Source organism: Corvus moneduloides, chromosome 6 (genome assembly GCF_009650955.1).
Source record: "Corvus moneduloides isolate bCorMon1 chromosome 6, bCorMon1.pri, whole genome shotgun sequence".
NCBI classification, from domain to species: Eukaryota; Metazoa; Chordata; class Aves; order Passeriformes; family Corvidae; genus Corvus; species Corvus moneduloides.
This window is the reverse complement of record NC_045481.1, coordinates 3,455,316-3,477,079: the sequence shown is the minus strand read 5'-3', so window position 1 is coordinate 3,477,079 and position 21,764 is coordinate 3,455,316. Positions and strand designations below refer to the sequence as shown.

Genomic DNA, 21,764 nt, shown 5'->3' with positions numbered 1-21,764 from the left:
TTGTGACCTTTGCCGTAACCTTTGTCAGTCTGTGCAGAAACAGGAGGTGACTCTTCCCCGACTGCTCCCATCTGGGATGCCCAGAGCCACTCACTCTGCAATAATCCAAGACTGATCGTTGCCGTGGAGAACAGCTCTGCGCTGTTACTGTGGCCTTTAATCCAGTTATTGCTGTCCAAAAATCGCGTTTATATACAAAATTACTGATATATTTCTGTAACGCCAGAGGGGATCCCGCATTTTCAGGCAGCTGGAAGGGCATGGCTGTCCTCCGCCGCTGACCACCGCTCCTGCGGCTCACCAGTTTCCCGTTTCCCAATACTTTTTTTTTTTTTTCCCCCCTCCAAACGCCGTCCCCATTTTTGCAGTGCCACCAAGCGGATGGTTCCTCCGTTAGCATTTGAATTTCCCAGGTTAACACTTACAAACCAACACAGAACTATCCAGTAGCTGAGAACGCTGTTAAACGCAACCCACCCTAGCAACCGGCGGGATTGGTGCGATGCGTGTATGGGAGGAAATAAAGGGTCTTTAATAAAAACACTTTAATAATGTGTTTGTGGCCCTTTCAGACCTGTGGAGACCCGGCTTCGGCTCCTCAGGAGGTGGCACAATGCGGTCACTGAGGTGTGGACACAGACCTTGTGGGCTTCTCGGTTCAGGAGAGACATGGAGCTCCTGGAGTGGGTGCAGGGGAGGACGACAGCGGGACTTGAGCATCTCCCTTCGGAGGAAAGGCTGAAGGAGCAGGGGCTGTCCAGCTTCGAGAGGGGACCTCATCCCTGTCTGTGTCTACAGGGAGGTCTCAGACATGGACCAGGCTCTGCTCCGCGAGGCCCAGCAATGGCACAAGAGGAGCGAGCAGGAACGGATGCCCACAAGTTCCACCTGAACGTGAGGAAGAACTTCCCTGTGCAGTGAACCGAGCACTGGAACAGATTGAGCAGAGAGGCTGCGGACTCTGCCTCACTTGGGATATTCCAGAGCCGTGTGGACACAATCCTGTGCCATGTGCTTCGAGACGGAGATTAGACCAGATGAGCCACTGGGGTCCCTTCCAGCCTTGTCCGTTCTGGGATTCTGTGGGTGGTGGGAGGGCTCATTACTCTCCGATTCTCGGTAGGAGTGAGGGCTCTGCAAGCCCAGACCGCTGGCAGGTGGCCGCCAGGTCCGGCTGACCCCGGAGCCAGGTGACCCTCATGTACAGGTGACTCCAGGTACACGCAACCCCCACACAAGCGACCCCCGCCGCCATCTTAGCGCCCCCCCGCGCCGCCCGGGACGACAAGGACAGGCCACGCCCCCGCACGCTCAGCACCTTCACCTTCCTCACTCCGCCAGCCAATGAGCGGCAAGCGGGGGCGGGGAAATGCTCCGAGCAGCCAATGGGCATTAAGCGTGGCAATCGGGCGACCAATAGGCAGCTCGCCGTGGGGGTTCGGCGCTGCCCATCACTGGCCGCGCGTGAGGCCAATGGGAGCCGGCGGGCCGGCGCTGGCCAATGAGCGTTGGCGGCTGAGATTTGAAAGCGAGGCGGGGCCGCGCGCGGCGGGGCGGAGGGCTGCGGGCGGCCGGGACAGGTAATGGCGGCCCCGGCGGGGATTTTGGGGCTCCGGACGGGATTTCAGGGGTCGGAAGGACCTTGGCGCCTCGGCAGTAGGCTCCGTAAGGGGACCCGGCGTGGGGGTCTCTCCTGGCGGTGGGCTGGCAGCATGCTTCTTTGGGTTGGGGCGCCTCAACCCTGAGGCGCTGTCGGGGAAGGGAAGAAGGGGCTGTCCTGGGGGGAGCCCGCTCAGCGGGGTCTGGGGTGTGCCCCACAGTCTGTTCCGACCCCCGGGGCCCGTCTGGAAACCGTTGAGTCCAGGTTTTACTCAGTCTCTAAACTTAACGGGTTCCCGCTGTAAACGTAACGATGTTTGCTTCCCCTGCTCTGTTTGCTCACTATTCAGGCTAAAAGAGCACCTAAATGTTTTCATGCTCCTATTGCCCTTTGGTTCTTAGAGTGTTGCTGGTCAAAAGTGTCTCTTTTCCTTCGCTGTTATTTATCAAAATACATCTTCAGCTTTAATTTTTGGTACTCTACCTTAGCCAGTCACAAATCTTTTGTATAAACCCTTTGTCCCTTTCTTTAGTTGAGTTTATGCCAATTTAAATACCAATTAATCTTCTAGGCTCCTGTTCGGGCAAGATACTCCACGGGAGCAGTAACCTGGGAAGAAGAGGAGACAGGTATTTTTTGTCCTAAACACATCTTTAGGATACTGAGCATGCCATCCATTTTTAATGAGACCACAGAGATCACTGGGGACCTCCTGAATTGGGAATACGTTTCTGGGAAGCTCTGTCTGTTTCTCTGCTTTTATTACATTTGCTCTCTTCATCTGTAAGATTAATTCTGCAGGATTTCTTATTGAAATATGGATCACTTCTTCATGGGACTTTTTAATGGGAGAAGTCCTAAGTGGACTTGTACTTCAGTAAATACCTAGGAAAATATTAAAAGTAGGAGGTAGAACAGTGTTAAATGTTTATCAGTGTTTAAGGCAAGTGCAGCTGTCTGAGAGCTTGCCTGATAGATAACAATGTATATTCTGGGAATATAGGTTGTGTTGCCATCAAGGTTAAAAACTATGCATGCACTTTGAAAGGATTGCTGTACTTAAAGAACATGTTTAGGGGTAAATTTAGGAACTTTGTCCTGTAAAAGGATGAGTGTAAAGACTAAACTGCTGCTTTGAGGAATGTTTTTCATCCACTGGCCTCAAAAGCCAGGTGCTTCTAGGACATAGATAGTAGAGATGTATTCCCACTGTTTTCTTTATGGCTTTCTGTAATGTCATGTAATTACTAACAAGATCTGTAATTACTAACAAATCTGTAATGACTAATTCTGTAATTACTAGCAGGATCAGTTCAAATATAATTATTGGAGATGCTCATGAATTAATCTCCCTTAATCGCTTAAATGTAAAGCAGGGCAAATATGACCCATGAACCGCAGTGGAGGTTTTTCCAGTCATCATTAACTGGCATTTTGAATCAATTTCTGAAAGCTGGAATGCAAGATGCAGGGTGAAGCCCAAGATATTCACAAATCGGGTGGTGCTGGCATGGACCAGCTCTTCCAGGATTGCATGGAAGAGATCCAATCCCTGATTTGTGTTTTGATTTTTATTCCCCTCTGCTTTCCAACTTCCATTGACCACTTTGCTCTTCTGCAGCACCGAACATATCAGAAAAAAAGGAGCAAAATGCACCCATTTAGGTTTCTGTCCAGTATCTGTTCTAAGCAGTTCCAGGAGGTTGTGCAGGTGCTGTTGGTGCTGTGCGAGTTCCCCCCTACATGAGCACTTCCATGCAGTGGGGAACAGGGAGTGGCCACTGCCAGCACTGATGGCATCTGAACAGGCTTGCTCTGTGTTCCTTCTTCCTACAGCTCAGGACCTCTCCTTGACTGCTTTTCCCATAAGCATATGCAGTTTATTTCTGTGTTACTTCTATTTTGCTGCTGTTTTCCTTCTAACATTTGGGTTTTCCAGTTAGGCTGCTGGTTGAGTTTTTGGCTTTTGGTAGCACATCGATGGGAAGGGGATGGGCTTTAAGAAATCCTGCACACCCATTGTCAAGTCTTTCCAGTCTAGTTCACTGATGGTTCCTTTAGTTTGATCAGAGCTTGCTGTCCTGAAATGAAGAACCTCAGTAAATGACTAAATTACCAATTAATTAATAACTGTTGGGTGCTTAGCTCTGTCACCCTGCTTGCTGTAAAGCTGTTTTCTGTAAGTGGAGGAAGATGAGATATCTGAAAGATCCTGGCTGAGGTGGAAGACCCTTGGCAAGACAGGTTTCAGTGGGGATGCAGGGGATAATAGAATCCCAGAATGGTTTGGATTAGAAGGGACCTTAAAGCCCATCTTGTTCCCATTGCCTGCCATGGGCAGGGACACCTTCCACTAGCCCAGGTTGCTCCAAGCCCCATCCAACCTGGTCTTGGACACTTTCAGGGATGGGGCAGCCACAGCTTCTCGAGGCAGCCTGTGCCAGGGCATCACCACCCTCAGGGAAGAATTCCTTCCCAATATCCCATCCAGCCCTGCCCTCTTGTCCATCCCAGCCATTCCCCCTTGTCCTGTCACTCCATCCCTTGTCCAAAGTCCCTCTCCACCTCTCTTGTAGCCCCTTTAGGAGCTGTTAGCACAGCAAGTGCAAACCAACTGACAATTGGCTTAAGGCTTCCTCAGGTTAAAAAAGATGGGAGGAATGCTGCTTGAAATAACCAGTATTTTATTGCAGTTGCATCCTGGAAACATCCTGGTTCTGAGTACTCTTAGCCATGACAAAATTCCTTGCTATCAGATAGGTCTAATCTAAATGGAATGTTGCTTCCAAGTATTGTCTTACAGCCTTGTCATTTACTTGCTCACCTCCTTAATGTGGAAAACAGCTGTGGAGAAAGCAGCCCAGCCAATCCCAGACATGAGTGCAGTGTCCTCTCCTAATTCAGTGTCAGACTTGTTGACCACTCAACAACCAAACTGGTCCCTGGAATGAATAAAAATAATGAGAAATTGGTGAAAGAGTCATTACTAAAATTATCATTGGAGTTTTTTCTGGTCACATACAGAAACAAAGAATTCAGGGCTTTGCTCACATGCAAACTTTTACAAAAATGGAAAACAAACCATGGCAGTTTTTTCCTAATCACTATGGTTGTTGTCTAAGGTCATCAGGATGGCTGCTACCTCCCAGTTTGCCAGTCGATACAAAAAGGATTTGAGTACAGAAGCCCTCAGAACCAAGGTTGCCCGCAGGAAATCCATCCTTCAGAAGGAGAACAGGCACAAACTCTTTGAAAAGGGCCGGCAGTTTGGCCTGGCAGATGTCAATGTTCAGCTCTCCAAGGAGAGGGGAATTTCCGAGCTCAAGGAGACCAGAGAATTGTGCTCTCAAGAGAACAGCAGTGTGAAACAGAGTAAGTAAATACTTGCTACAGACCTTTTTTTTTAAAGTTAAAAATTTTAAGTATGTTTAGTAGCATTATCACAGAAACCTTATAACAGTCAACATTTTGATTTGACAAAAAAGTTTAAGATTTAAAACCCTATCAGCCTTTCCAAGTGTTAAAATCAAGGAAATAAAATCTTAATACAGCTGTGCCCTCCTCACTGCTCCGGTGGTGTGAATAAGGCTTTGCTCTGATTTGGCTGCAGCAGCTAAAGGAAGAATGCATTTTGTTATTAATATTCAATAGGAAGTGCCTTTATGATGGCTTTGTCCTTTAAGATGTGAAAAACGCCAATCAAAAATACCATCTAACATATAACTGATGCCTGTCATGTGCTTAAGTTGTACTTAGCAATGGGCAATTTTGTATTATATATAAAATTATTAATGGATAAATGTATAGCTTGATTTTATTTTGAAAATGGCTAGTTTTTGATAACTTATTTTTCCTCTCAGAAAACAGGGCCTGCATATATGCTGAATTTTGCTTCCTGGCTCTCCTGGATGCTTGTGGTTTAAGAAATTAAGTTAATATTTAAAAATGTTAACAGGTGTTTTTAGAAATATTTTCACCTTTAATATTTTGATAGCAGAAGATTATTGGAGTGCAGTCCGTATGTAATCATATAAAATAAATGTAATAAATGTGTCTTGATTATATTTAATAAATTTCAACTTTAAGTGGATATTAATTTTTAAGGTAGACATAATTCAAGTTTGCAATCTCTTAAGGTTTTATTCTTTTATAAAACTTCTGCTTCATTTATCCTCAAACTGAGGCAGACTTTGGTATCTAAAGCCGACCTAAAGCTCAGCTTTCAATGACGTTGCAAGTGTTTGAATAGAGAAACTGGTACAAATATATAAATAAGTAACTGAAGTGTTAATTTTCATACTAGCAGCCTTACAAGAAACGGTATTTACAATTCCCTGTAAAATGGGAATGAATTTACAGTAATCCTCAGGTGGATATTTGGGGAAGTCTATTTGTAAGTTGAAATTTTCCATTGAATTCTCTTTTAGTGGGAAGGACTAAAACAATTTTAGAGATTCCAGACAGTTCTTCTGCTCTTTGACTTGCATTCCTCTTCTAGCTTGGAAAAGTTTATTGAAAGTTTCTGACTTCTTGTCGGCTCAAAAATATCTTCATGATTTTATAACACATCTGTCTTCCATGTCTGCTTCAGAGCAAGCCACAAATGCAGCCACCAAGAGGATGAACGAGCGCAGGGAGATGCTCCAGCGCTACAAAGAGGAGAAGGAGCTTCGCAAACTGCAGGAGCAGAGGGAGAAAGCCAAGAAAGGGGTGTTCAAGGTTGGGCTGTACAGACCAGCTGCACCTGGATTTCTTACACTTGCCCCTGAGGAAGCAGCGGTAGCAAAGCCAAGAGAGACGGTAACAAGGGTAATATTTAATATCTAAATTAATTATATCTGTGTACTTCATTTAAATTGCTATTTGAATACAAGATGTGTATATTATTCCAAATCAGCTGTTTATTTTGCAAACGCTTTATTAATGTTTGTTATGGTAAGGAGCAGTAAGGGAGTAATTTGGCTCATTCTCTTTTTAAACAAAGCTGGAGATACTGCTAGTGATATGTGGATTTTTGTATTTATGACTATGCTCAGTTCAAAAACTGGAATGATTCATCCACAAATGAAAGAGCTGCGTTATTTTAGAACTAGTAACTTGTTCATATTTAGTCAACTCGGTTTTGAAAGCTTTCCAGTTTACACACTTGACCCATTTCGCACAGACATATTGTTTTTCACATTTATGCTTCTTGTTCAGTCTCTCAGGGACGAGGGGGAAGAGGAGTGTGTTAACTCTTGTTTCCTTGGGGATGTTTCCAGGAAGCTCCTGCTTTCTCTGGAAGGGTTACTCGTTCAAAAGCCAAGATCCAAGAAGGAAAAACTCTGATACCAACTCTGATTCCAACTGCATCTGAGTCCTCTACGGTTTGTTTTTTATATATATATAACTTCAGTGAATAAATTTAGAGAAAGGGATGCAATTTCAGACTCAGGGTAGTATCTTTACAAGTTTGATTAGATCAGTACAAACAGAAAAGGGCACAGGTTTTCTGGATCTGTTTTTTAATCAAGTTTCTCAAGATACTTAAACTGGTGCTTAAATATTTTTCTTCATTCTTTTTCTGACAATTTCTAGTTTGATAATGCATTTTAACATATCCCTAAACCAATCTATTTTAGTTATCCTTAATGTCTCTCTACTTTTTAAAGCCCCCTGTGACAAATTATTTGATTTTTTCCCTTACTGTAGTCTAGGATAGATAGATGAGGAAAGAAATTGGGCTGCTGAATTTCTGGAAATCTGTAACTTCACAAAAAACCTGCTTTTTTTTCTTGCAGGTCAGTGCCCGTGGGCAGAGCATGCGCCCTACACAGGCAGGACGTAAACAGATGAGTACAGTGAAAGTGGCTGAAAAAGAGAAAGGTATGGAAGTACATCTGAACCTGAAAGTTGGGGGTTCTGGGGGGAAAGATCCCAGTACATTTCTGGGTGTAGGAAGCATGGAGGAGATTTTAGGATGGCCATTCCTACCAAGGGCAGCAGCTGGCAGATTATGAAGCATGTGGCTCCAGGGATTACGTGAACTTGTTGCCTCCATAGGCTGGGGGAAATGGAATGCAGGATCCTGACAGTCCTGGTTACTGATTATTCTCCCTGGGAGAGGGAAAAGAAACAGGTCAGTAGGCAAGCTGCACAGCTGCCAGCTGCCTCAGCTCCTGGAGCTGTGCAGAGGTTTCTGTTTGCCTCAAGAAGAATATCACAGGTAGTGACTGCTGCTGTTACAGAAGAGCAAGTGCCTTGTGTCTGTCGCTTTCTGTGCCACAATTACAGGTATTTCTTAAGAAAACAGCAATTAAAAAAACAAAACAACCTGCACCACCTTTAGGGGGTAGAATACCTTGGATCAGAAACTTTTCCTCATAGTCCAGTGGTATCCTTAAGTAGATACAGCCAAGTTACGTGGAATATTGATGTTAATGCAGGATATTCAGTAATTCAGAGTGAAATGACTTTCACATCATTAATCTAATTAAATCAGCAAGCAGCAGACCCTTATTTAAATAAATTTCAGCAGTGCCTTTGGTGAATACTGAAAAGATGTATTATTAGTGTTTGATATAACAATTTAAATATTTAATTTTTGAAAAATGGTCATCCACTAGACTGGATTATTTGTTTTGTACTGAATCAAGGATATGCATTATATGCACTTAAGCTTCCCTGCCCATGGCAGGGAGGTTGGGATGAGGTGATCCTTCAGGTGCCTTCCAACCCAAACCATTTTGGGATTCTATGAAACACCAATATAAAAATATTTGGGAAGTGAATGTTTGATAAATCCAATGTTGTAGTTATTTAGCCAGTAATTTTTTCCCAACTTTTCATTCTAGCCTCTACAGAATTGCAGTTTGACATTAAAGACAGGAATAGCATTAACAATAACCAAGTGGGGATTTCAGACAGGCAGAGTATGGAATAAAGAGCTCCTGTGAAATTTGTCTGTGCAGGAAAACGCTGTCATTTTAAAAGCCTATTAGAAACAGTGCTAAATTACAAAGATGAAAATGATTAAGATGGGTAATACGGTGCATGAACTTGTCATGTTTTATGAAATATTTCAGAGGCAATTAGTCTTAAGGGTACTTTGTTAGATTGCATTAAATTCTGACCTTGGAAATCTTTCATATAATGGCCAGGGCATCACTTTGTTACACCAATGGTTTGCTTAAGCTTCCAGCTGTGCAAATAACCATGGCAAAGTTATTACTCTACAAAACTTCATCTGTAAAGCAGGAATAGTCTTGACTCTGATTGCAGGGAACAGTGGGAAGCATTCCTTAAGCTTTTTGCATGGCAGCAAGCACATTGGTGCCTTGATGGACCTGTAGAGTGAAACCACCTTCAGTGAGGATCCCTCAGTGCCTTGCCTGGATGCCAAGGCCAAGCTGTGCTGGTTGCCCTGAACTGACCAAAACCACCCAACCCTGTTCATTCTGGCAAGCCCCTGATAACTGCTGGTGCATTTTTCTGATTTCTACAAAATGTAAACTTTCAGTTATTACCTGAGTGCAGCTCCTTATTAAACTTGGAATCTCTGGGATTAATTTCTCCTGCAGTGTTGCAGACTGCACCCCAACCAGCCCTAAATGTGAGAGTCACCAGAGCAGCTGCCTCTGCAGCCAGGCAGGTCCTGAAACCGACAGCTGCTACTGCTGGTAAGTAAGGCAGAGTTGTGTAGCTCAGCTAGCTGTACCTTAGACTGCATTTAAGTCATGCCAAATTATCATATAAGAAAAGGGCTAAATGCTGGATCACTCAGACTCTTGTCTGGAACTGCATTGCAATATCTGGATCGAGATGTTCAAACTAACACTGGACAGTTCCCCACAAAACCCATCAGTGTGGAGCATCGATGTCCACATGGTAATTACAAACTCAAAGAACAAAGCCAGAACTGGTAAAGATTTGCCTCGTTGGTGTATGACTTTATGGCCATATGATTATTAAATGTGTGAGCAGGAACAGGAAGGTCTCTGGAAGAGATGAGAGCCTTTGTTCTTCAGGTTAGGAATTTCTCTTTGTCCATGTTTGCTTCTTTACTAGAATTCAATATACCAACAGAATTCCTATGCCATATAGAAATTAAAAATCTAAACTCAAATTGGCTTGACACTCTCTCTTCAAACTTTAAGGAAATAAGGTGACTTTTATTTTTACTATATGACAGTGTCTTAAGATTAATGACTTAACGAATCTGTTTTCTTGGTGATACATCTGTTACTAGGCTGTTAAATCCTAGGCCAGGTTTTCTTTTGAATGAACTTTTGCAATGCTATTTCTTCCCTCTAGCCACCTCCTACTCAAGAAATAAAACAGTCTCTCCCATCTTCAGCAACTGGATTTTTATGGCGGTGTTTTGGTGAAAGATTACATTATTCAGATGCTTTTTTGACCTCTGGGAGTGTCTCTTTTTGTAGGTAACCAGTCACAGAGAGCGACAGCAAGTGTAGGAAAGCAGAAGAAAGCTGTCAAACCTGATACCACAAAGGTAGGTCATGTAATAGTTGAAATGGAAAAGCAGTAAAACTGATTTAAGAGCCAGTAACTGTGTCATTGTAGCTGAAATGTTCAAGCGAAGAAGTAATAATTTCACTAATAAGCTAGAACTTGGGAAGGAGCTCCAAGTATTTATACTGATCTATTTTTAAAATTAAGATCAAATTTAGTGCCTGTATAGAGCCAGAAAATATTGTGAGTTGGAAGAGACCCACGAGGATCATCCAAGTCCAACTCCTGGCCCTTCACAGGGCAACCCCAAGAATCCCACCATGGATATGGATGTGACTGGTGGATGATTTGATTACTAATCAAGATCTGGACAATGATTTAAAATAGACAAGAAGTTCTTACATGACATATATCTGATGTTTTAACTAGCCAACAAAAAAAAAAAGACTGCTTTGCTGGCTTTATCAAGCAGCTGTAAATTCTGTGCAGTTCATTCCTTTTTGAAGTGCATTCTGAATGGATCCTTTTCCTGCTCAGGTAATGATTTGGGACTCCAGAAGCTAAGAAATAAACACAATTTTAGGTTTTGAACCACCAAAATATAAAGCTGGAAACGCTATTCTCTGCAAGGTAGAATGCTATTCTCTTCATGATTTACAACTGAAGGCAGTCATTGTGGTTCTTGCTGCCATCACTTCCAGGATTTTTTATTGCATTCATGTGCAGACAGTTCTGTGCAAGAGCTGTCCATGATTTCTTCCTTCTTTGCGCTCCACCCTTCCCTCTCACACCTCCCATCTCCACCTTGTTCCTGTAACTGCAGCTGTGCTCTAGTGTGTTTGAGATTGTGCAATCACACCCAAACAGGAGGTAAGAGCATTTGTGTCTTCCTTGGACAAGCACCTCTTCACCAGATGGAGTCCCTGCCAGTTGGTAAACTCTTACTGTAACCACAGGCAACCTGTTTGAAAAGGTTGGTTAAAAACAAAGTTCAAGGTTTACGTTCCTAGCAGGGGTGACTAAAGTATAACAAGACTTTCAGTGCATTGAGGATGCATATTTTCTTGAAAAACACCCAAAGTTTTAGCTGGCTTTAGCTAGCAATCTTGATTAGGTATCTCAGAAATGTGTTCTGTGTGACTATCTGGTCACTCATCTCGTAAGAATGTGAATTATTGTTTAGTTTTTTCTCTTTTAGTGACATTCTGTGGTGCTAACTGCACTTGGGTTGCATTCCTCAGCTATCAGCCTATTCCAGCTTGTTTTTCAATGATAGGATTGGAGTATGTGTATAAACTGTGATTATTCAACAGGCCTAGTTGGATTTGTAGCCAGTAATTCTGCTCTTGAGGATTTTATCACCTTAAAGCTTTTTTCTAGCAGTGGGAGCAAGCATTTGCCAATTTTAATTATTGTTTTGGTGGGTGAGTTGTTCTGCTTTAGCCCCTGGAGTGGATTGTTGCATTCTTTGTGGTGAAGTGTTACTTCTGTCTCTAGAATGATTTGCAGGTGTCAAAAATGGTTGGACTTGTTGGTAACTCATCACTCTTGTACAGGTGTGCTGTTGTAGGAGCTGACTTACCTTAAGCTGTTCCCTTCCTGATGGCTTTCAGACACTCATGTTATAATTCAGCCCATGCTTATTGCAAGCACATGATTGATTGGATGATTTGATTTGTCTGTCTATGCTGTTACAGGTATTTCCTTCTAAACATCAAGTGGAGACAAATGCTGGAGTGGATCCCAGGGTGAAAAGTTCTGCAGCTGATTCCAAGCATTCAATACCAGTAGAACTTCAGCAAGAACAAACCTCAGTGGAAAACAGCAATTCTTCTCCAAGGAGACCCAGAACACGCTCCTTTGCACCTCAAAACTTTGTGTTTCAGCCTCTGAGTGGATTAGCAACCTACAGTGTGACACCCATGTCTCCTTCAAGGGCAAATGCTTTTTTGACTCCCAGTGCTGTCTGGAATTTTTCAGAATCTTCAGTGTAAGATTCTTTCTTCTAATGGGGCCTAAAACACAAGTGAGCCTCTCTGTGGGGATGCAAAAAACATTTGTCAATAGAGAGATTCACTTTGTTACAAAGTGTTGTGTTGTAACACCCGATCCTCATGGCTTCTATCACTGCTTAAATGTGGACTTAATACAACAGCAGATACGGATTTAATCCATAATTCTGTCCTTCCTTTAGGAGCAGCTGTCAGGGACTTTGCCCTATATCTATCTGCACAGATTTATTAATTTATTATTTGAGTTCTCTAGTGTTGTGTGGAAGTTTGCCTTCTAAGCTGTGCATTTCTGCGTGTTTGGCCATATTTGATGTCACTTTCTCAATGTGTCGTAACTAAATGTACTTTTCTTTGTTTCCAGCAAAATATTTGAAAAATCCAGTGAAACTAAAGCTCAAAAGCCTACTTTAAAAAGTCAAACTTCACCTGCTGTTAAAGGCATTCAAGAAAAACAAATGACCACAAGTTTGAAAGGAGAAGGTGTGAAGTTAACATTTATTTTACTCTAATGCTTTTAATTATCACCAGATTCTGAACAAATGCCTTTCATGTTTTTCAGCAGGCGAATCAGATGAGAGAACTTCCTCTCAGAAATCAAACAAAACAACTCCTCTCTCAACAGCACTTGCAGTGAAGTCAGATGATACAAGAGAGCAAGAGCATGATGTGCCCTATTTCAGGTCTGGGTTCATTTGTTTCACTTCCCTGATGTCCATTTGAAGGTTCTTAATATGAATAACGAGACATCTTCTAAAGATCAGCTTAATTTAATGGTGATTGGTGCCTGCCAGCTGTGACCTGAGCAGGCACACATTCCCGTCTTCCTTTTTGTACCTTTAGTGCAAGGAATGAATATAAAATTCTGGAGACTGACACCTTGTCCTAAGGATCATGAGCTTGAAACCAGTAGAAATTGCACCTCAGCCAGTCAGCAAAGTAAAACAGTCTAATGGCTTCTGCTCAAAGACTGTGGCTTCTCTGAAAGCAAAAGGATAGTAACCATTGACAGCCACAAGTCTGGAAATTCTCCAAATCCTTATTTTTTTCTCTATCCCTGTATTTTCAGAACCACTCTTCGGGCTGAGACGGAGCGGCTGCTGTCTCAGTGCCTCCAGTGGGAAGGAAACCTTGAGCTGGACATTCCAGAGGATGGTAAGAGTGAGCTGCAGTAGGCACTAGAAGGAGGGTTACAGGAACTGAATGGGACAGAGGGAAGGACATGTATCTGCTCTTTGCAAAATAGTAAAAAAAATTTGCAAAGCTGTGCTAGAGAAAGTTTAGAGTTGCGTCTGCCCTAAGACAAAAAGTCTCCTATTACAAAAATTTGTGTAGCACTTGATGTGATGGTGATTGATAAAGTGAACAAAGTGCACATCAAAATAGTTGTTCTGTTGCCAGTCTGAAGTGTATTTAAATGTGTGAACTTTAACCAAGCTAATTTTTAAAAATAAGATTAGTTTTTAATGTGGAATAAGTACCCTTATCTGGGAAAACAAAGATGACTCCGGCAATGCATTTCTTTAAGACTTGAGAGAGTAATTTTTTTTGAAAGAAGCAAGTTTAGAACAGGCCAGTGGACAGGGAAGCTCCATCAGAATTGAACTGCAGGTTTGCAATAGATGGGACAACAAACTCCAGACTCCTCAAACGCTTACTTATCCAAGATGTCCTGTATTATTTTTTTTCTTGTTGCTACCAGCTAAAGACCTGATTCGCACCACAGTTGGTCAGACAAGGCTGCTCATGGAAGAAAGGTTCAAACAGTTTGAAGGACTGGTTGATAATTGTGAATTTAAACGAGGTGAAAAAGAAACAACATGTACAGACCTGGATGGATTTTGGGATATGATTAATTTTCAGGTATGTACTTGCATGTTAACGTAGTAGCGTAAAACTGATGTCGTTCTTTACAAACCCTGGATTGAAACTAATTGGGGTTTTTTTATATTCAGATTGGTTTTTATTTTGAATTTTAAAAATGCAAGTCCTTGTTTTAACACTTTGTGGCAGTGAATAGTTGCAGTTGGTATGCTATGACTTATAATTCATGGACCAGTTCTTCTGTTGTATCTTCTTGTGGCCTGTGTATCTTGTCTGTCTCTGGAATGACTATGTTTGGCCAAATATTAGTCTGTTTTGGAGTGAGGATACAGTCGCAATGTCTACCTCCCAGTTTTTGGAAAATTCCTGAAGCTCACCTGAAAAGTAGGGGTTCCATGCTTCAGTATGAAAATAATGCAGAAACTACATGTATAAATAACACTATTTAGAGGTGAGCCTAGGTGGTAGAAAACCTTCATCTCTTTTCCTCTGTTGATGCTTTCTTTGGGTTCAGAATGAAATACAATATTCTGAATTATCCAAAGGTTGTAAATCAGCATTCAACAAAGGAATTTGTAAGTAGTTAAATGCAGAGATGGATTTATGGTCCTAGGCATAGGTTTTGAATTCTCTGCAGAATACATGAGGGTTTGATCTGCTTCTTCAGAGGTATTTCAGAGATTGTATCCTGCAGGATGGAAGACTGTGCTTGTTTGGATAAAGGTTATTTTGCAATGTATTCTTTTGCTTTCCTTATACACGACCAACAGATTGAGGACGTGAATAAAAAATTTGATAATCTGAAGAAGCTTCAAGACAATGAGTGGCAGCCACTTGATGTCCCAAGCAAAGCAGTTGTCAAGGTATGAGTAGCCCCTAAAGCACATCTTGTATGGCTTCTTTAGATATATTAACTATTAAGTGAAATTCCTTTCAGGGTGCACCCTTCTCCCTCGCCTCTCCCACGTGCACTTGTATTATTTGGAGAGTTTAGTCCTAGTTGCCTCTTTTGGTGGGTAAGATTAGAGCTAAGAATGAACAATGACTTTTTTTGAGTCTTTGGATTCTATGCTAGTAAGACAAATCTATTAAATTTAGGATATAAACTTACCGTGCAGATGTAAAACAGTTTATCTGGGCCACTGGCATTGACACTGAAACTGAAAAAGAAACCATGCAGGAATTTGGCAGTGACTGCCAGTTTTGAGCAGGGAGTGCTCAATTATAATGGTGTCCCATTAAGCCAACACCATGGGTGGCTTTAAACTGCTGCTTCTCTAAGCACAAATGGATCTGACACTCTCCAAAATAAGTTAGTGCTTATTGCAAAATAAGCTGTAATATGAGTTGTTTTATCTACTCTTTGGATTGAAATATATAAATTGTTTCTGACTAGGTGTCAAGGTGTATTTGCATTGCCTAAACTCTGTGCAGTTCCTTGAGACTGCTTCACTAATCATAAAGTTGATATGAAGGTGGATAAGAAACTTCAGGCGTGGGAAAACAGAGGGAATGTGGCCTGTAGGAGCTGCACACAAGTGCCAGAACCCTACAGGTGGTACAAAACAAAACTTCCCTTGGAAAACTGAATGCCAAGAGAGACTTCATTGATTGCCTGGAGTCTGTCCTGTGGTTACACTCTGTCCCTGCCACTAGGAGTCCCTGCATCCCAGTGCTTCCAAAATCTTACTGAATTTATTAGGAAAAAAGGTTGTATTCTGCATTTCTGAATTGCAGACTCAGTTTGAAAAAAAATCTTAATGTTGTCACCACAGACTCATTTTAGCAGCTGGATGGCAGCCCAAGAGATGCTGGGGATGAGCAGAGGCCTTGATGCATAAAATTGTAGCATTGTTGAGGTTGGAAAAGTCATCAAGTCCAACCATTTCCCCAGCACTGCCAAGGCCACCACTGCCCCATGTCCCCAAGTGCCACATCCACACATCTTTTAAATCCCTCCAGGGATGGGGACTCCACCACTGCCCTGGGCAGGCTGGACAAACCTTTCAGTGAAGATGTTTTTCCTGATATCCAATCCGAACCTCCTCTGGTGCAAATTAGATCCAGTTCCTCTTGTCCTATTTCTTGTTCCCTGGGAGCAAAGCCTGAATCCCACCTGGCTGCACCCTCCTGTCAGGGAGTTGTGGAGAGGCAGAAGGTCCCCCCTGAGCCTCCTTTTGCTCCTTGCTGTGTTTGTGGCACCAGCACCTGTGTAGAGGTTCATGTGTGATTACTCCTATCCAGAGAGCTCCCAGGTGTGACCCAGCTTTTTTACCATTCCAGAAAAAGGCTGTTCCAAGTAGAGTGCCCAAAGCCAAGCTGGAAGCAGCTGCCAGAACTGCTGCCCGGAACCGCCTGGCTTTTGTGAAAGCAGCCATGAGGGATAAAATGAAGCAGGAGGGAGCCGCTGAGGGTGCACATCAGGAGAGGCTGCCAGAGGCAGAAAAAGTGGTTTTTGAAGCAGGGTTTTTCAGGATTGAAAGTCCTGTGAAAAACTTCTCAGGTAGGTGAAGTTTAATCATGATTTCTGTGACCTTGGAACTACTGAAGAGAGTTTAATCTATTTCATTGGGGAGAGGAATTGTGCTGTTTATCCTGGCTACAACTCCAGTACTGGACATGCTATTTCAACCAGTGACTAATTACATCAGGGCTCCAAAGTAAACTGGTGTACGTGAATGTGCTGATTTGAGTGGTTATGGCAGCATGAAATCCCTGCTTAGACAGAGGTGAAATAGCTGGTTCATGTTTTTCCAGCATAAATTTAATAATGAAATTCTAATCTGAGCGTTCCCAGATTCAGCTGACGAGCCTCTTCATCAAAGTCAATGCCAGCTCACATCCTCTAATTGTAGGACAGGAATTGGGATCTTTTTTTTTCAACTAAACCTCTTGCAGTGCTGTCTTCAAAGCTGCAGATAAAGTCTACCCATAATCTGTGTTCATGGTTAACAAGATTGTAACATAATCCAGTTTGCTATAAAAGCTGTTAAATAGTTTGAGGTTTTTAACAGGTGCTCAAAATATAACTTCATTTTCAGCATCTTATCTTATTGACATCTGTGAGCAGCCAGTATTTCCAGTAATTCTGCTTCTCTCCCATTTCTAGTTCATAATTTGATTTTAAATTCTGGGGTTTTTGGTGCAGATCTCTCTTCTCATCACAAAACTAACAATTTTTTCATGTGCCTCTTGTTAGTAGGGGAGATCTCCTGAAAAGCTTTGAGCAACACTGGGTTTAAGCCAACTCCAGCAGAGAATCTGTTATAAGCATCAGTTCTGAATGTGTTTTAAACTCTGTTAAATTTGAAAGATGAAAGTTAATAATTTCAATTTCTCCTTGCAAGTGTATGTAAGATTTCCATATAATATTTGTATGAGATAATTTAGCAAGCAGAAAGCAATTGTGGCCCTGGTTAGAATCATAATGATCAGTTCATTTCAGTTTCTGGAAACTGCTGTAGGAATGAAACATGAAACACATTTTCCAGGTTTGCTTCCAAGGACCCCTGGAAAACTGGCGACTCCAAGACCATCCATTGGAGCTTTGCACCTGAACGTTCCTTCTCCTCTCCGTGACCCCGAGGATGCAACTGCAAAACAAACCCCATCAGGCCTCAAAGGCTTCCACCCAGCACAAAGTTTGAAAATGGACCAACTTCCCACTGAAAAAACTCCCCCACTGGATAAACTCCCTGATGGTCCTGAACAGAGGTAGGCATGTTTAAAGCAGCTTTTAATTAACTTTGTACAAATAATGTTAGAGTTGGAACAGAAAGACATGATGTTCATACCCATTAGACATTACCTTTCAATTTGGCAGTGATAAAGTTTGCAAAGTACTTGTGACTTTTCCTTCCCTTAAGCAAATATTAAGAGCTTTGCCCAAATGTAATTTTGCTGCTGGGGGTAGAAGTTTATTGTATGCCCAGGAAGTTTGATGTAGCTCACAAGTGCCAACCAAGCTAGCAAAATTGCAGAACAAATTGTAAGATTAGTTGGACAAGTCAGAAGATGATTGAAGGTGGTTGATGAAGATGATTGAGAAGAATGAAAATGTTTTGGTTTTTCTTCCAGCATTTCTGTGGTTGCAGAAGAAATTTGTCTGGTTGCTGGAACAGCAGAGGGAAATAAGGTAAGTCATGCATTGTTCATGGATGTGCTTTAAATACTCTGTTATTACTAGCAAAGGAAAAATTCTCTTGATTACCCCAGACACTTGGACTTCTGATCAAATCCTCACTCTAGAAATTTTGTGTATTCCTCAGGGCAGTGCTTTTTTCCCTCTGAGGATGGACAAAGGTGGGGACTGCTGCAGTTTGGGGACCTTGTCTTGCTCTTTAGAGCTGTATTTTGGAGGTCCTGGCTGCTCCATGAGGACACTTGTCACTTGGACAAGCATTGTTCCTGGAAGTCCACCACCTCCTCTTTTCTGGTGTGGATTTTTTAAATGCTTGTGCATTTATGGACCGTGACTAAAAGCAACAGCACTCAGTCCTCATGCTGCCACAGGAGAGCATTGGGTTCTTAATCTCCTTAAAGGTATAGCAAGAACTAATCCTAGTGCCAGAAATCCATGTCCTGAAATGTCTGAAGACTTGGTGACATTGCCTGTGTTTGAGTAGCCTTTAAAAAACAGGAATGTGGCCTCTTAATTTAGATGATACTGTGCTACTCAGTGAGAGCCAGTGCTGTGGACTTAATCATCATTCAGTGCCTTTCATTGAAAGTGGAGTATCTTCATTTTGTTACTGCTTAGATCTGTGCATGACAGCAGCAGTCATTTCCCCTCCCATCCCCCTACGTATAATACATATTTGAAACATCCTGGTTACTAGTTTTTTCTTATGCCTTTTACTTCCTTCTTTCTCTATCAAAATGAGAAATCACTTGTTGGTGATTTCACTCTCTGGGGAAACTTTTCAGTATTGCTAAAAGGTTTTTCTGGAGGAAAAGTCACCAGGTAACACTTGAAGTTCAAAAGCTTCTTCCCTGTGGAAGAACTGTCAAAGGGATTTTCAGGCTTTAAAGGGTGTTTGGGGTATGGGTCACAGCCTTAAACCCTGAGCCTTGGTCTGCCTGTGCCTCATGCAGTGCCTGGAGTTAAAACTCCATCTCTCCTGAATTGTCCATAAAAACTGTAGGTTAGATGTGTGGACTTGGTCTGACATAACAAAGACATGGCTGGAAGCAGAGAAAATCCCTATTTTTCAGGTGCTGGGAAATTCTAGCAGTGAATCAAAGGCAGTGGATGGCATGGAAGAGATGGAACTGTCTGCTGCAGAACAAGGAGAAGACATAGTCATGTGCAGCCCAGAGAAGGATCCCAGCACAGACACAAACCTTGCTCAGTCTGGAGAGCCACAAATACATGAAACAGGTGATTATCCTAGAGCTGCATGGTGTAGTTTGGGTGGCATTGCTGGGGCCTTCTGGTTGTTCTAACCATTTATAATAATCTGAATATTACTCTTTGAAATCGGTGTCAGCTTGATTTGTGTGTGCTGTTAGCAAAGCCTCCCTTAGCTGGTGGGACAAACACACACTGCACATGAGCAAACAGTGCCCCAGCAGTTCTCTGTATAGTTTCTGTGTGATTATGTGAAGCAGAAAGCTGATAAAAAGAAATAAATACAGTTTAGAGTTTGGATTTCTTCTTTTAATAAATACAGAAAACAATACTGATTTTTCAGCTTTGGAAACTTTTTCAGAGTAACTTTTTAAAAAAAAATTATATACTTATTTTTCAGATGTTTCACGCAGTGGTTTGACACCCATTGACAGAAATTCTCTTGATGTGGTAAGTTGACCTTGAAGTTTATTTGACTAAAGCTGCGTGTTGCAGGACTGTTAACCTTTGCTGCAGTCTCAGTTACTGCACAAAGAAAATTAAACTCTTACATGAATTGGCTCGATAACATCTTTAAATACAAGCCACATTCCAGCTGTCTCCCTGCTTGGGCTCACACTGGATTCCTTGTTGCTCATGATGAGTGTAGGATGAATCAAGACATTTGTAACAGGACTGTGTCGGATTCTTGTCAGATTGAGCCTTTAAATTATGTTTCTTACAAATTTCCTTGTAGATGTTCACTAAAATAGCCTTTTTTTTCTTCCTGGAATTTTTTAAGCCTACCCCAATGGTTTTTTAATCACTTCAGCATTTGGGGCTGGAAGTAACATTCAGCAGGGAAAAGCAGGTGTGCAAAAGCTTTCACACTTAATAGAATTCATAGAATTTGGGTGTAGGATTTCTTGTGAAAAATCCTCTTTAGGATATGGATTATTGACTTGAGTAAGGAATGTCTGTCTTCAACATGGACCACGTGTAATCACTTTTCATTTTATGCTTGCAAATAAGCTTGCAAAATTACTCTTGGGGAAATCAGAGTCCTTCCAGTGCTCCACGGTTTAAGTGTTCTTCAAACACTGACTCCACACTCTGGCTCCTCCCACAGCCAATGCAGGATGCTGAGCTTCCCTTCACTCCAGTCAAGACCAGAGCCCAGAAGTTTGCAGCAGCTGAAGTATTCAGTGACCTCATCGTGTTTTCTCCTGTTGGTCCCTCAGGGGATCAATGAAAAGTGACTTAAAATGCAAAATATGTAAATACTGTGACCAAGAAGCCCACAGAGGGTACCTGGAACACAGTCTGCTACACTGGAACTGTGTTGAGAGAGGAAGAGTACCTGTGGTAATGGATCTGATAATGGGTTTTGTATCATTTTACGGTGTGGTTGTGATGCACCAAGCACTGCTGTACAGCAGTAGTGGGCTGTGTTCTGGTGATCCCTGCTGTATCCTCTGGCTGTAAATTCTGACTGCAACCTGAAGCATTTTTATGTTGGTATCATTTCATGTATTTCCTGTCTCCTTCAGGTTGTAAAACTTTAAACTTTCTGCCCTGACCTGACTGACCTCATGACTTATTGTTATTCCAAGGTGCCTACCCCACCAGCTATGCCTGTGCCCCTTTTCTGCTGGGAGGGCACCTCCTGGGGTGAGACCCAGCCTGTTCCCTCCTGGAATACTTTGTCACTGCTCTGGGGGTACCTCTGCACCCTCAGGCTCCAGTGTCTGGTGTGTTAACACCTGCCTCAGCACCAGCTATGGCAGTGTTGGATGCATGCAATTCTTTCCTGGGGTTAACAGCCACTGGGTTTGTAATATTAGAAACTAACTCAGAACAAGGATTTCTAAGTCAGATAATGTCAGATAAGTCCGATTTCTAAGTTTTCTTGGCAATGTATTAAAATAGGCATTGATATTATTTCCTTTAAGGATGCAGTTTTCTATTGAGTATCTTAAGGACCTTTCTCCTTGTTTTAGACATCTTTAGGCTCAGTCTCTTCTCTCATCTTGTTCCTTGTGCATTCCCCATCCAGACTGTAACATATTTGTGCATAAGGAACATGCCAGTTCTATAGACTCTGGATTTGAGGAGTATTACAGTACCTGCAGTTGTTGTATTTTTAACAAATACTCCACTGGGCTTCTTCTTGTACTGGTGACCTTAGTGTAACACACACATCCTTCCACCAGCCTCGATCCTAAACCAAGCAGAGAATTCAGTCCCTCAGCAGAAAGTGTCGCTGCCACTGCCAGGAGGGCTCGTCTGGCAAGTTTTAACCTGGGAGCTGTGTACTGATTACACTGAATAAAGAGAGGAAGCTGATGTGTGCTGGAATCCACTTTCTTCAATCCAATGTCCTGTTCATTACTAAGCTCCAGTTTTAGGGATGCTTCTGAGTACCTTTTAATGACTTTCCTGCTGAGGAATGATTTGGGTTGGGAGGGAACTCAAAGCCCATCCAATTCCACCCAAGGACACCTTCCACAGACCAGGTTGCTCCAAGCCCTGTCCAACCTGGCCTGGAACA

At 42.4% G+C, this 21,764-nt stretch overlaps 1 protein-coding gene across 5 annotated transcripts; it reads left to right on the top strand.

Moving 5' to 3' along the window:
* Window positions 1-1,538: 1,538 nt before the first annotated feature.
* On the top strand, window positions 1,539-21,561 carry DLGAP5 (DLG associated protein 5). 5 transcript variants are annotated; one of them, XM_032112690.1, is made up of 20 exons: window positions 1,539-1,580; window positions 2,172-2,229; window positions 4,723-4,972; window positions 6,192-6,400; window positions 6,862-6,966; window positions 7,381-7,465; window positions 9,160-9,258; window positions 10,021-10,091; window positions 11,749-12,041; window positions 12,425-12,543; window positions 12,626-12,743; window positions 13,130-13,215; window positions 13,763-13,923; window positions 14,655-14,747; window positions 16,168-16,387; window positions 17,376-17,598; window positions 17,962-18,019; window positions 19,099-19,264; window positions 19,635-19,684; window positions 20,343-21,561. In XM_032112690.1, the coding sequence occupies exons 3-20, from the start codon at window positions 4,732-4,734 to the stop codon at window positions 20,463-20,465; spliced, it is 2,520 nt and encodes an 839-aa protein (XP_031968581.1). In that variant the 5' UTR covers window positions 1,539-1,580; window positions 2,172-2,229; window positions 4,723-4,731; the 3' UTR covers window positions 20,466-21,561. The 5 variants fall into 5 exon arrangements, with proteins under 5 accessions (XP_031968581.1, XP_031968580.1, XP_031968579.1 ...); XM_032112689.1 differs by having other exon boundaries at window positions 12,623-12,743; XM_032112688.1 differs by having other exon boundaries at window positions 6,192-6,409.
* The last annotated feature ends 203 nt before the right edge of the window (window positions 21,562-21,764 follow it).